At 44.0% G+C, this 15,864-nt stretch overlaps 2 protein-coding genes across 8 annotated transcripts in view; one reads left to right on the top strand and one right to left on the bottom strand.

The window, feature by feature from the left end:
- The window catches only part of LRRTM3 (leucine rich repeat transmembrane neuronal 3), a 74,420-nt gene extending 63,244 nt beyond the window's left edge, over positions 1–11,176 (top strand). For 2 of the 6 annotated variants that reach the window (XM_064716476.1, XM_064716475.1), the window contains one exon: positions 7,845–11,176. In XM_064716476.1, the coding sequence (XP_064572546.1) occupies positions 7,845–8,054 (210 nt within the window). In that variant the 3' untranslated portion in view covers positions 8,055–11,176. Of the gene's footprint in view, positions 1–698; positions 840–7,844 lie in introns of those variants that run through there. The other 4 variants (XR_010440743.1, XR_010440742.1, XM_064716478.1 and 1 more) reach the window with 4 other exon arrangements.
- Positions 1–15,864, bottom strand: part of CTNNA3 (catenin alpha 3) — a 421,206-nt gene that overhangs the window by 294,826 nt on the left and 110,516 nt on the right. The gene's annotated exons all lie outside the window — the stretch shown is intronic.

The following is a 15,864-nucleotide window of genomic DNA, read 5'->3' as shown; positions in this document are numbered from 1 at the left end:
CTGCCAAAACTGCAGTAGCATTTTGGCATCATTCAAAGGGTTTTTTCAGATATATGAAAATGCTCTCATTCCAACAATTAGAAAATATCAATATGCTAGTTATTCAACTGAAGAGCAATGGTAGCTATGTGGCAAATTGGTCTTTTGCCTATTTAAAATACTCTTTGAAAAGATTCTCATCCACTCCTCTTTGAACAACACAAACCCACCCCACAGAACAAAGGAAGGATGAGAGAAGAAAATCTGGAATTCTGTGCAGCATGCATTACATTTTCAATGAGAACAGCTGCATCACACAGTGCAAAATAGACTTCAAACAGAAAACACTTCCTGCAATAAACAAACCATTTTAGTTTTAGCAAATTATTAAATCCCAAGGGAATCTGTCTGTATCCTTCAACTAATTTAAAGATTTGCATGCAAAACTCAGCATGTGGGGCACATTTGGATTTGAGTCAGGTACTTTAAGGGACTTTGAGACCATAAAAATCAGCAAATGGATTAAAGCAGACTCAGTACAGGCTTTCCATCTCTGACAGGTATGCCTGGATTAGTCACTGGAATAATATTACTCATAGTTTAAGCTGATGTAAGCTGTTAATGTTAGATTTTTAAATCATTTGAGAACACTGTGCACAAAGCAACACCACTCCACAGAAACAAATTGTTTGAAATGTAAAGAGGGATTTCTATTGCAGCACGCCTGGGACTGAAACCAAAACCCCATGATTAACACCCTCATTGCTCAGGATCAGTTTCCTGTGCCCAAGGAGGCACTTGGATGTTCTGCCTTTCCATGATCTGCTTGAGGTGAGCTTGGGCTCAGCACAGCACCACAAATGCAGCAGGACACACAGCACCAGGGCAGGGGAACTGAGGGATGGGGGGAGTTATTGTTTGTGCTTTTAAACCCTTCCTGTGTGGTTTTATACACTTCCTGTGGCTCTGGGACTTGGGATGGCATGGGAATATCCCTGGTGCTGTATCACTGAATGCCCCAAATTCCCTGGCACTCAGTGGGAGTGCTGCAACAGCAGCAGAACAATGTGAGTGCAGCAGCTGAGGAACATCCTGCCTGACACACACCAAGCTAACGAAATGAGGCATGGCTGCATCTGCAGGAATGCTGCACCAGTGTCGTGGCTTCAGCTACCAGAACACTGTGGGCAGGATTCTGTCAGCTGTGACAGGAAAATGTGTCCTCCAGAAATGCCAGGAGAAAAGCACTGAAAACATCAGCTTTGTGGGTTTTTTTATTGGTACCCCATTTTAATCTCAAGATACATGCAATGCAGAATACAAATGAAATACAAAGTTTGTCTTCAACTCAGTTTCTACACACTAAATTTTGGGAAAATCAAGCTAGCAGAGTAAATAATGCCTCCTCCTCCTTGCTCTCAGACACAAGTTCCTCTTCCCTTCAGAGCTGATGACACTGCATGTGCTTGGATAAAGTGGGATTCCCTGGGATCCCACAGTGGTTCCCCTGCTTGTCTCAGCACCACCAGACCCTCCTGCACCTGAAAGCCTCTTTTGGGATCTAGCACTTAAGGGAAGAGAGCATCAGGGCACTTCAGTGAAAAGCAGCCAAAGAGGCAGTGCAGACTGCAAGAAAGCAAAGGTGAATGAGGTAACAGACCCATGGCACCCAACATCAATGTAACTGCAAGATGGAGAGCTTACACAAATTATTAATATGGTCAGTAATAAGAAGGATTCTTCCTCCCCAAGACAGAAATAGAGGGAAAAGCATAAAACAAAGCAAGTAAGAAAGGTTAAGATTTGGAAGGTAAGAAAGACAAAGGGGGCAAAGCACAAACAGGACAATGTTGACATCAGTTTATCAAGTTCCTTGGTATTTCCTAAACCCCCTCTTACTGGGGTTTTAATAACTTCAGCTTTCACTAAATTTAGAACTTAGCCTTCATAGTTAAATGTACAAACTATATCAAATTTCCCAACTGTTCACACACTGAAAAGCAAAGAACCAGCTAAATATTGTAGCAATAAAAATATTTTCCTCTTCTTAAGGGAAACTCATGACTGTGGAGTCTGAGTTGTGGTTCTGAATACTCAGAGTAGCTAACACTTCAGCTTCTGGTTCATTCAGTGTTGTTTATTCTGCTGCTGTTTTATTTCTCTGTAAACAAGCCTGATGAAAAGTAATGAGATTGCCTGTTATAGTACTTAGGGGATATGAAAATTGCCTGTTACATTAAAATAATTAGAGAAGAAAATAAGATCATATTAATCGCACTCTACAGAAGCTTACCCAAGGTATGCAAACCCATCCTTTGAGGATCACAAAAAATCCTACTTAGAGCCCACTGATGGCCCAAAAAGTTCAACCATCAACCAAAACAGGAGCAATTAATAAAAATCTGTGAAGCTAACTGCAGTTGGTGCTGTAAATGGGTGGATGTTGCAGCAGTGGGTGTTGCTCATTATGAAATATCCCTGATTGCCATGTGCAGCTCCTGCTCTCCACAGCACCGAGTGTGCCCCTGGCTGTGGGGAAGCCTTGCTGCACCAGCAGCCCCAGGCTCTTGAGCTGAACAAGGCACCCTGATGTCCAGCTGAGCCTGGCCTGCACAACTTCTGAGGAACTTTGAATCACTGCTTGTTCTACTTGGTGATACAAGAGATTTGGGTTTAGGGGAGACAGACCTCCCCTAAGCATGAGACATATCTATAATGTAAACCAAATTAATTTCAATGGTTTTCTTCTTAGCATTCTAGAACTTTCAGAGGAGAAGGTCAGTGCACCACTGACCTCTCCCAGGGCTTGTCCATATGTGTGTATCTACAATATACACACACCACCTACATATTTGGCTTAAACACACATTTTCTGAGACATCTCCACAAATTCACTTTTCAAGGGTGTCTTTTTTAATGTGCTTTTATTCATACAATTCCCTCATATTTCAAGATAATCTACTGATTGCTAAGTAGAGAATTTTAACTAAGATACAGCATGATGCTCAGGTTCTCCAAGCTGCAGCAAGCCTTACAAAGACAAAAGACAGCTCCCTCCTTCTACCTGCAGCAAAAGCTTGCTAGGCAATACTTCCATTTGAGTCCATTATTCATCCAGCATCCTGAGGAAAAGCTTTATCTCTGTTGATTCACTTTTAGTCCCACAAAGTTCAGCGCTGTTGTTTTTAAATGACACCTGGGTAATTATGCCCGCAGAGCCTATCTGATAAACATCAAATTTTGCATACAAATTAAAAACAAATGAGAAGCCTAAAAAGGTTAGTGCTCAGTTAGATATGGATCTAATTGTAATAACATTTTAGAGCTACTTTAGGATAATGTACACCTCTATTAAATATTATGAACCATATTTTAAGCAACTGAATGGATTAATCTTTGTTTAGTCACACACTCTCACACCTACTTCCTTAATTCACTTTACTACATTAGAACTTGAAGGACTGCTATTAAAAAGAAACAAAAATCCAAAACTGCAGCTTGTTCAAATTAAAAACAAAACCAAACCAACAAATAAAACCCCACACAACCACAGGAATCCACACAGACAAATTTAAAAAAAATGTGCAAGGAGATATTTACTTTGTCAGGCAGAAGAGTATTTATAACTTGTTCATTTTTCTAACATTATTAGCAAGCATAAGTGTCTAACTGGAAAAATGTAATACACACTCCTTTCAGAGTCAAGCAGGCAATTAGAGCTAATCAAGACACAAGTTGTTCTCATCTTACAAATGTCACATTCTTTGCAGGAAGGAAAGATCCTAACTAAATATCACCCTGTACAAATTTTAGGAAAATTAACAACATGAAAGACAAAATGTCCAGCAACTAGGAAACCATGGCTCATTATGTCTCAGCCTGCACCCAGTGAACTGAATCAGTCAGTGGAACACAAAACCTTTTCCTTCTGATTTCTCCTCTTCATTATCATTTTCCTAAAATTAAGAAGAAAGGGCTCAGCAGCTGTTAGCAGCTGTTCACTCTGGCATTTCAAAAACTGGTAAAGGTGACTGTCAAAATTAGCATGTGCAAATTGCTGAGAATTTTTTTCAATTCCTTCTACTTTAAGGTATCAAGTCTACACTGACACAACAAAACAAAAAGCTTTGTTTTCCCATGGAACCTATCTGTGGTTGAATGCCCCTCTACACTCTCTTCCAATCCTCAGAAAACCCCACTTTACTGTTCAAGTGTCCAACATTCAAAACAAAGCTTCAGAAGTTCTGGTCTTTGTTTGTCAAGGTGATTTTTACTTTTTAACATCACCCTCCATTTCCCAGGGAATGTGCTGCATTATAAATTACTGAAAAGTCATGTTGAACACAGCACAGGAAAGATTACTGTTCCAGATGGACTGTAATTCTAATCATGCACTTAGTAAAGACTTTTTTTAGTATCAATATAAGCCTAGGGCATTGAGTCACTGAAACAACTCAAGTCTAGACAGAGCAGCTACTTCAGTAAGAGATTCTTTTGTTTGTACTGCCATGGATCAATGGATCCTCCCCTCGAGGGTGACTCAAGGGATGGTTTAAAAGACTTTAAAGGATTTCAGGTTCCTCACCTGCCCTTTGCCTTCTCACTCTGCTCTCCCTCTGCCAGGAATGTGCCCTTCAGTCTGGCACAGCAGTGAAGGCTGGGCACAAAGCACCTGGTTGGATTCAGTTGCATTGTTTCTCACTGTGTGGGACCCCAAGTTAACCACAGACGAACATGTAAGAATAGAAATTGCCCAAGCCAAGCAGGACACGTGAAACATCCCACAACTATGTAGCAGAAAAAAGGCAAGAGTTCCTCAGTATTGGAAATTTGTACATCTGGACAGGTGTGCCCTTTGAGGAGAAAACACAATTCTCCCTCACCAAGAGGCCATTAACATTTGTGTGAAGAACAATTTTGCTATTCTTGCTGCTTATACTCTTGGTAGGTTTTTAATTACAGCCTGAACTGAGTAGAAAATGAGCTTGAGAGAAGCAGGGAAAAGCCTGAAAACATCTTTCCTTTTGCACTGAACTCCTCCTGGCACTGACAGGAAAACTGGTGGAGCTGATGGCTGTCCTTGGGACATCTCGTGCCAAAGCTCCCAGCAGCTGATCCAACACTCCACTGCCTTTACCAGGCCTTCAGAACTGGCACTTGGAAAGGCTGAAGGATGTAAACACCAAAGAAGCACCTAAGAACTGAGAAGTCTGAAGGAAAACAGAGGTCCCTAGGAGGGACTAGAGATTCCTGCAGCCCTCTCTTATCAGCACTTTCAAGGGACAGCAATTCAGCCCAAAGCATTCACTGCCTTACAGTGTGGTCTCCTCTCACAGTGTATGCAAATTACCACAAAAAATAACTTCTGGTAACTTAATTCATTCAGCTGAATGAATTCTTGGTAGGGGAGCCAGAAGGATCTGAACTCTAAATCCATGACCATCACAAATTGGCTGAAACAGATTTATCTGTTCCTTTAACAAAAGTTTCAGTATCTCCCTTGTTTCACAGCATAGCCGTTTTAAGTAAGTGCACGCTTGAAAAAGCAGACAATGAAAGAAAAGGGACAAGATGATAATCAGATGGTATTTTCTTTCCATAACTGGCTATCAGACAGCTCCAGGGCATTCTAGAGAGAAATAAAGAGACTTGTTTAAAGACAGTTACAGGAAGAACTCAAATGCAGGGGTACAGAGGCGGGAGACATAAATGTAGGTACAAAATATTTTGTAAATGTAGGTACAAAACATTAGCCCTGTCCTAAGACTCCTTAAGGAAGAAAAGTCACAGAGACAAACTGATGGATGGTGAAGTATCAGGTTTGTTTTGAAGTTAATTTGAAATAACAAGACTCGTCCCATGGCCTCACATAAAGCATTACATTTTGATTTGTGTCCATAAAAGCTGTATAGTTCCCTGGGATGTATTATAAGGGCTTGCTCCTTTTTTAATTGAAGGCAACAGCAAAACTTGAATATGAAACAGATGAAATTCTCACCTATTGACCAAATGCTGATGTACCACATTCCCATGCTTGTTCTGTGTATGACACTCATTACTCTGTAACTCTGTACATTTTCAGAATGGCACATCACAGCTCTATCACTTCTATTGCTTCCATCCTTCAGCTCACTTTATTCTCCTGCTTCAGTGAGGTTAATGTTCATCCGTCCTCTTCATGATCATCTGTTTTTCAGCTCTGTCATCTTCATGGAAAATACTCCATTGCCCTATTGTAATTTTCCATCACAACATTCTCAAGCCACCCAGAACTGTGGCTGTCCCCTTATGCCTTTGTTTTCCAAGTTTTTATTCTCAGGATTCTATGGCTGAGTCTCGACATCGCCCCGAGAAGTCTGAACACCCCTTGTCCATGAAATTTAACAATATACCAAAATCCTTGGGCTGAAAATATTGCCACTAATTCTAAATACAATACATTCAGAAAAAAATGCAATTTTGTGTCTTATGAAAGGGCAGTCAAGGTCAAGCAATCAGGTAGCAACACAGGCACAAGAGCAGAAGCTTAATAAATGCTGTAAGGCCTTTGCAAGAACCTTTCCCACCTTTGCCAACTGCTGAGATATTCATCTGGAGCTACAAGCATTCCTCCCCAGCCAGTTCACAGCTGTTGAGAGGTAAATACACTTCTGCAGGCTACAGAAAAAACCCATTTCCTGCAGATCCCTGTAATTGCTACAGAGACCAGACCCAAATTATCTGCCTCCTTTTTTTAAAAAGAAAGAAAAAAAAAGGAGCTTTCCTTTTAGTCTGTGGTAACCTTTCAACTGTCAGCGATGATCAAAAGAAAAATGAAGAAAAAAAAAAATCAGCATTCCAAACTGGACTACATTCTTTCCAGGACTGAACAGAATTATTTATAAAAACATTCTGGTTTGCCATACAGTTTTGTAAGTACAAACTTTTAGCTGCACTTTCTGTGTAAAGTAAGTCTAGAGTTTTACACTTCCTGACTGAAAAGACAGAGGGTTGCCAGAACTTCCCCCTCACTGCACAGAAATGTAATATATGCAATGAAATTCAGCCTGCAGAACAGATGCCCCCTTGAATAGGAACTGCAATGGGAAGGCTTCTGAACTGTAAATCTAAGATAAGCTGGGACATCCTGATGCTCACCTGAACCTGAACTCCAGACAATATGACGCTCACATATCACTGGTAATTAAACACTGCTGTGGGTTTTACTCCAGAATTGCTGTCAGAGATGAGAACTACTACAATTGCTGTGATATTATTAGATTATTTATTAATTTCAGAGAACTTCAAAGGAGGTTCTTCATAACTAGAAATTTTATTGATACACACCCCAGAAGGAATGAAAATGGGAAGGAAGGCTGCAAAGGAGCAGATACAAATAGGGATGTTACCCAAATAGGATGTGTACCCAAATAGATACCCTGTTTGGGTACACTGCCAGGAGGGCTGAGGTCCCCTTCCCCAAGCCCTTCAATAGTAGGAACCCTCTCACCTGCATTTCCAAGCAGACCAAAGGTATCACACTCACTGACAAATTCAAGCCACTCACTTGAAAAACCATTTACATTCAATGTGCAGTATTCCCTGTCACAGTGATTGTAGCTGAGGTTAATTACATTCTAAAGATAATTTAACTTGAATCACATCTTCATCTTCTCAAACACATTCAAGCATGCACACAGCCCTGGGCCTCGAGATCCAAGGTGGTGGAGGTGAGGGTTAAAACAGCCTGGAGAAGAGCAGGGTTGGGGTGGAGAGGAGAGGCACAGGGACCCAGAGAGCAGCCAGTCTGGTTTCCCAACCTGCAATTCAGGCAATCTGGTAATATCCCTTGGTAACTGCTGCTTCTCCCCTCTGTTTCTGCCCAGATCCCACTGTCCATGAACATGTCAACGTTCCTGGCCTACGAGCAGCCCACGCTGAGCTACTGCGGGGTGCACCACGAGCTGCTGGCCCACAAGCCCTACGAGGGCAGCAGGCAGGAGGAGCCCATGGACACGGGGCTGGAGGCGGAGCTGGACCTGAGCACCATCACCACAGCAGCACGGAGCCGGGAGCAGGGCCAGCAGCTGCCCTAGGAATCCTGGAGCCCCTAGGGAACCCTGGAGCCGGGAGCAGGGCCAGCAGCTGCCCTAGGAATCCTGGAGCAGGGAACAGGGACAGCAGCTGCCCTAGGGAATCCTGGAGCAGGGAACAGGACAGCAGCTGCCCTAGGGAATCCTGGAGCCAGGAGCAGGGGCAGCAGCTGCCCTAGGGAACCCTGGAGCCGGGAGCAGGGCCAGCAGCTGCCCTAGGGAACCCTGGAGCAGGGAACAGGACAGCAGGTGCCCTAGGGAATCCTGGAGCCCCTAGGGAACCCTGGAGCCCCTAGGGAACCCTGGAGCAGGGAACAGGGGCAGCAGCTGCCCTAGGGAATCCTGGAGCAGGGAGTGGGGAGAATGGACAGCAGCTGCCCTAGGGAATCCTGGAGCAGGGAGAATGGACAGCAGCTGCCCTAGGGAATCCTGGAGCAGGGAGCAGGGGCAGCAGCTGCCCTAGGAACCCTGGAGCCCCTAGGGAATCCTGGAGCAGGGAACAGGGCAGCAGCTGCCCTAGGAATCCTGGAGCAGGGAACAGGGGCAGCAGCTGTCCTAGGGAATCCTGGAGCAGGGAACAGGGGCAGCAGCTGCCCTAGGAATCCTGGAGCAGGGAACAGGGACAGCAGCTGCCCTAGGGAATCCTGGAGCCGGGAGCAGGGACAACAGCTGCCCTAGGGAATCCTGGAGCAGGGAACAGGACAGCAGCTGCCCTAGGGAATCCTGGAGCAGGGAACAGGGGCAGCAGCTGCCCTAGGGAATCCTGGAGCAGGGAGAATGGACAGCAGCTGCCCTAGGGAACCCTGGAGCCCCTAGGGAACCCTGGAGCAGGGAACAGGGCCAGCAGCTACCCTAGGAATCCTGGAGCAGGGAACAGGGACAGCAGCTGCCCTGGAGCAGGGAGTGGGGAGAATGGACAGCAGCTGCCCTAGGGAACCCTGGAGCCGGGAGCAGGGGCAGCAGCTGTCCTAGGGAATCCTGGAGCAGGGAACAGGACAGCAGCTGCCCTAGGGAATCCTGGAGCAGGGAACAGGGACAGCAGCTGCCCTAGGAATCCTGGAGCAGGGAACAGGGACAGCAGTTGCCCTAGGAACCCTGGAGCCGGGAGCATGGGCAGCAGCTGCCCTAGGAATCCTGGAGCAGGGAGCAGGGGCAGCAGCTGCCCTAGGAATCCTGGAGCAGGGAACAGGGACAGCAGCTGCCCTAGGGAACCCTGGAGCCCCTAGGGAATCCTGGAGCAGGGGCAGCAGCTGCCCTAGGGAACCCTGGAGCAGGGAACAGGGACAGCAGCTGCCCTAGGAATCCTGGAGCAGGGAACAGGGACAGCAGCTGCCCTAGGAATCCTGGAGCAGGGAGCAGGGGCAGCAGCTGCCCTAGGAATCCTGGAGCAGGGAACAGGGACAGCAGCTGCCCTAGGAATCCTGGAGCAGGGAGCAGGGGCAGCAGCTGCCCTAGGGAATCCTGGAGCCCCTAGGGAATCCTGGAGCAGGGAGAATGGACAGCAGCTGCCCTAGGGAACCCTGGAGCCCCTAGGGAACCCTGGAGCAGGGAACAGGACAGCAGCTGCCCTAGGGAATCCTGGAGCCGGGAGCAGGGGCAGCAGCTGCCCTAGGGAATCCTGGAGCAGGGGCAGCAGCTGCCCTAGGAATCCTGGAGCAGGGAGTGGGGAGAATGGACAGCAGCTGCCCTAGGAATCCTGGAGCCCCTAGGGAACCCTGGAGCAGGGGCAGCAGCTGCCCTAGGAATCCTGGAGCAGGGAACAGGGGCAGCAGCTGCCCTAGGGAACCCTGGAGCAGGGGCTGCATCCAAACCCTGGGGGAAGCTATGGACACCAGTGAGCAGGCAGTTCTGTGGAGTGTAGGATCCCTGTGCAAATTAAAAGTCAATCACAAAGATTAATTGTTTCCAGTCTACAATTTGTAATTAGTTCAGTTGTGCAGTATTTTTTTGACTTCAGAGTATGACCCTCGAAAGTGAATCTTTTTCAAAACTCATCCTACCTACCTGTATAAACTGTACAGATGTAATGTATTTTTCATATTGTAAAGTTTCAATTACCAAGAACAACTGGTATGTACAGTGCCATAATTTAATTACATCTTACTTTACAAGCTTCAGTTTCTAAAGCTTCAAATTAACAAAAGTTATTCCTTGTGTTATTAAGTTACTCTGTTTTGTAGGGATCATTTTGTTACTGCTTTTGTGCCCAGACAACTTGAATCTAAAATTCTGTCCTTTGCAGAATATGCACCATTTTTACTGTGTTTAATGTGTAGAATTTTATCTACTGGTTCCAGAGGGAGGGTTTAACTATTCAAACTTCTAAGAAAATCCTGAAATATATATATATTTCCTAGAAATGAAAACTAAAAAAAAATTAATTCTTCTCAAGCTTACCTATTGCCTTGAAATACAGCCTGGTTTTTAACAACAGTTGAGTTGTTAGTTGGTTATGCAACTGGTAGTCAAGGCTGATGATATTTTATTAGGTCTCACTGTTCTGCAAGGACAGGAGACTTCAACAGGCAGCTACAAAATCTGCTGTGAGAGCCTGCCAAACCAGGCATTTGTATTTCTGCTTAAAGACAAAGGGGTCCAAAACCTACTTCTGTCACAGGCAGCTGCTGACAGAAGTGGCAACAGAAACAAATCCTTCTACTACTCCTAGAATGTAAAATGTCACTCAAAAGAAACATCCACTTGCTGAAAAATCTAGTCATTTGGAAAAAAATGCTAAAAGTTTACAGTCCTTTAACATTAGGATAAAGCAAACAAAGAAAAAGCCCAAAACTTCTAAAAACAAAAATATAATGTAGTAGTATTAAGTCTTTAACAATTACTACATTGCTTATTTGTCTGTCATTTAATATCTGGATTGAAGCATTCTTATACCCCATTCTTTTGTTTTAGATCTTCAAGACTTCTCAACACTGTATGAGAGTAACTTTTTATACCACTACACACTACCCTGTAATCATAAAAGATTACAGAAATTAGGAAGACATTATATCATGCTGACTCTGTGAAAAACAAAATGGGAACACAAGCCTTCCAAAATATAGGAAAAAAAGTTTCATATGGTGAAGCAACTTTTTTATAATAAAGAGAAATTATATAACCTCAAATCTATTTTTCTGGATCTTTATCCTACCATATTTTCATGTAGTTTCAAAGCAGAAGATTGAATTTTAAAATTACAGGGCAACTGTTTGTACAAAACAAGGTGTATAGAATGAAAATCAGCTTCAAAAATCGGTAACAAATCAACCTGCATTCAGTACCTGTTAAGTGGAAACAAAGTGTCAAAAGCAAATACATTGTACTGCTTATTTATTAGCACTTCGATTTTGTACCATATTTTGCATAAATTATTTCCTCTTCAAAACATTAATTGTCTTTTTAAGACACCTCTTACACCGGCACACTTCAGCTCTGTATTTCTTCACTGGTTCTTGAATGTGTTACACTGGTTCTGGAATGTGTTACCTTCCACAGTGCTGGAATTTTCCTACGCATGAGTCTGAAAACACATTTTGCTCATTGCCCACAGCTAACGAACACCCAGGAGTCCCTCTGGAGCTGTGGGGGACAGTGCTGCTCAGGCTGCAGGGAGGAATTACCTGAATCGCTCCACAGCTGGTTTGAGGTGCAGTGTTGTGCCATTCTGGCTACTGGAGCAGGCCTGGAAGGAAGGAGCAAACACCACCCTGCCAAAAGGTGCTTTCAGCTGCTCTGCTCTGTCCTCCCTCCTGTGTGCTGGGACCCTGGGGCATTGGCAGTGTGTGAACAAGGGCCTGGCACCAAGGGAGCTGCTCCCAATGCCCAAATGTGTTCCAAGGTTCCAGCACTGGGCACTGGCCAGCTCAGACTGGGGAGCATGGGAACAGATTCTCTCATGCAGACACACAAGAAGGTTTGGATGAATGCTGAAAGAGGCACAGCTGGGCAGACATTCATACACACACCAATATTTCCCCTTTTCTCTTCCTCAGTCATGAATCCAAGACTGCCAGTTCCAGATGCCACAGGACAAATGGCAGGAGCAGAGTCACAGAATCAGCCCCTGACAGATTCCTCACACTCTCCCAATCACTTCCCAGGTATCTGAATCACCAGGCTCTCTGTAACCCCAGAATGGCAGTGCTCTGCAAGATGGATTGTTGCATGGCTTTGCAAGGGTTCCTCAGGGTGAGAGAGATAGACAAGAACCTTGACTCCATGATCAGAAGGCTGGATTTATTATTTTATGATATATAATACATTATGACTATACTAATAGGAATAGAGAGAAAAGTTCAGAAGCTGCTAAGCTAAGAATAGAATAGGAATGAACAACAAAGGAGCTCTCCCTGATTCTGTCCCAGAGAAAGCTTGGTCTTTGATTGGCCCTTAATTGTACACAAGCAACACGGGCCAATCCCAGGTGCACCTGTTGCATTCCACAGCAGCAGATAACCAGTGTTTACATTCTTTTTCTGGGGCCTCAGCTTCCCAGAAGGGAAAATCCCAAAGAAAGGATTTTTCACAAAAGATGTCTGTGACAATGGATCCAGCACCCAGGGCCCAGAGCAGCAGGGGGTGTGTGGGGTGTGTGCCCACCCCAGTCCCAGACTGCTAAAACATACTCAGTGGTATGATACCCTTTTTTAACATGGACTACACCAGCCTGAAACCTGTTATTCTCAGTAAGACAGATGTCTCCAAGAAAGCTAGGTGGCAGGTATCTCTAAAAGATCCTCATGATGAAAACACCCAGGTTAGGCTGGCCCAGAAAAGACCCACTCCTGAATCCTGACCTCAGCCTGGGTACCCCTGCTTGCCACCAGACTGCTGCCAGCTGGGCTCTGATTCTGGCTGCACAGCAACAGGAAATGCTTTTGCTCCATGGATAAAACACAACAGCATCCCCAATAAAGCCCCAGCCTCCCAGCTAAGGTAGCAAGAAGAAAGGAGTCTGTGGGTTCAAGTATTCATCAAGAGGGAGTCACTCCCATGTATCATTTCCCTTTGTTCCACACACCAGGAACAGAGGGCATCCACCCCTGTCTCACTTAGTGACACCACCAGAACCAGGCAGGTCCTTTCACCAAGAAAAGGCTGGGGGAAGTCATTAAACTTGCAAAATACAGACTGAGAGACAATATAACCTCTAGCAGTGAAAAACCCGAGACAAGGTTAAAAATAAACCTGGCTGCAAGCAACAATTCCCACCACCATCCATCAGGGGCTCACGCTGGGGCAGCAATGCACAGGGCAGAAACACCCAGCAGCAAAGCAAGCCCAAGCAGCTGGCTGGAGCTCCTCCCTAGGGAAGGGGCTGGATAAAAACAATAATGACTCATTGGACAAATTCCTGCATGTGTCTCAAGACTGTAAAAAAAAAAAAAACAAACACCATCTAGACAAGAAAGCAAATGACTGCTTCAATTAAAAAGGTATGAAAATTTGCAGTACAAACTACTCTCAAGGGATCTGAGAGCTACCAGTAACAAAAAAGTTCCCAAAATATACACAGTTTTCAGACATACATCCTAAGTATCAGACTTCTTTTGGCAGCACACAACCAGTGGAAAATGCCACCCTCAGAAGCTGTGTACTAGGCTTGCTCTACTCCATTTCTCTCTTTCTCTCTCAAGGCATGCTTTATCTGTTATTATTTCCTATCCTCAGACAGGACCTGAGAACAGAAATTGTGCAAAAATGGTAACATGAAGACTAAAACAACCAAAATACAAGTGCAAGGGCAACACTATGACCTAAGAAATAAGCCAGGATTCCAGTGTCACTGAACTGCAATAAATTCTTGATTTTGCTACACTAGCAATGAAAGCCCTCAAAGATGGTGAATGTTAATTAATGATATGATCATTTACAGTGTCACAGACAAGCAGCTGGATTCAGTTCCCATACTTCAAAGCAGATGTTTCTTAAATTCCTCAAAGAAAGTCTAACATTTGAGTGAATTAATAGCTCTATTATAAAATAACAAAGCCCGGTTCCATTTTATTGTTCTACCTAATTACAGACCCTGATTAATTTCAGTTATAAAGTTTCAGACTAAGGTGAACATAATCAGAGTTCATGATTAATGTTATTCTAATGAGCCCCCAAGAAATTAACATTTCACCACTAGAACTTTGCCAAGAATCTTTACGTAAGCTGCAGTGCAGTGTGTGCAAGTGTGAAAATCCCACATGGCACAGAGCTTCCATCCTCCTTGTCACCATCAATCAGGTATGGAAATGAGATCTGCCTGCTAATGGCAGCCTCAGAGGGGCTCGGTGACACAGCTCCCAGCCCAGCTCCACACACCCCTGACAGGACACTCAGAATACACAAATGAGCATTAATTAGTGCTGCATTAGCACAGCATTGGTTGGGATAACAGTAACGTGTGATCATTGCCTCATTAATTGCCTTAGGTCAGCTGACACGAACAGGATGGATGGTCTCCTAACAAACAGCAGAAGAATTCAGTGTGCAGTTATACAAGAGTGTTTTTTCCAGCTTTCATAGGGAGTATTTCCCACCTTGTGTTCCCTAAGAAACAGACTTTCAAGGTGGCTGCATTTCAGCATTGGTTCTATCTACAATCTAATCATAAAGTGAGTGCTTCAATGAAACATCTTTCAAAGCCCAGTAATTTACACATTCTTATACACTAATTCTGTGTTTCTTGGAGAACAAAACCTCATCAACTTTTGCTGAGAATACTCATTAAAAGAAAATGATGTGTCTCTGCAGCACTGTGCACTTCAATAATTTCAGTAGTTTTATACAAGAGTGTGTCATAAATGAGGCATGGAAAGCCATTAACTGAACAATTCATATTGAACAGTTTGTTGTAATTTATGCTTTCAAAAGAAATAATGAAAGTTATTTATTTTTCTAGTAATAATGATGCACCTCCCTTTTACGTCTTGCTGTTGGTAACTTTATTTTTAAAGAACCTGTAAACTTGCACAATTAGTCCCGCCTCCACTGCCCAAAAGCCTTATTCTCATTGTCAGGAAAGGAAAAAATACAGCTATCAATGGTGTATCTGAATATGCAAAGAGGATTCATGAAGAAGATGTATTTTTGTCTCCTGCTTCAGCTACCTAGACAGTTCATACTTCTCTTTGCCCTCTGCAGTCCAGCTCTTTCTCCAAAGTCCAGCTGCCACAACTGAGAGTGGCAGCAGTAACACAGAACTATTCAGACTGAGGTCCTGGAGGGAAACACCTCTCAGGTATCACCTCCAGAGCTGAGCAGCTTTGCTGCCAACCAAGCACATGCTGAAGCTTCTCTCACTGCTTTTCCTCATCACTACCTCTTGCAAATATAGATTCATAGATATAATAATGCTAGAATATGCTAATAAAAATCAACCCTTTTTTTTTTCATTCTCCCACTACACAAGGTGATGTAAAGGTTTGGGGTTTTATAACCTCTTTGCACGCCAAAGCTGTGAAGAGATATGGTTAACGACTGCCAGTATGAACTGCACTAACCCCACCTTCATCAAGTGATCATAATAGAAACATTCCAAATTTCTGCAAAGAATGAACACGTTGCCCTGCCCATCTCAAAGCAAAAAGTGTACAGGTGTGTCCTGTTCCACCGAGCCAGAGTTGGGGAGGATTCTTTTGATAGATTTATCGGACATAAATAAAGTACAAATGTGGCAATATTACATCTGAGAAGCGTTTCTTGATGGGAAAAAGGTGAGTGTTCCTACTGAAGGGGGAAAGGACAAGGCACAGAGAGAGGGGGAAAGAAACAGAAGACAGGGACAGCGTTATCACAAGAACCCGGCTCCCTGTCAGCATCA

Source organism: Zonotrichia leucophrys, chromosome 6, assembly GCF_028769735.1.
Source record: "Zonotrichia leucophrys gambelii isolate GWCS_2022_RI chromosome 6, RI_Zleu_2.0, whole genome shotgun sequence".
NCBI lineage: Eukaryota > Metazoa > Chordata > Aves > Passeriformes > Passerellidae > Zonotrichia > Zonotrichia leucophrys.
The sequence above is the reverse complement of the archived record's forward strand: the minus strand, read 5'-3'. Positions and strand labels throughout refer to the sequence as shown.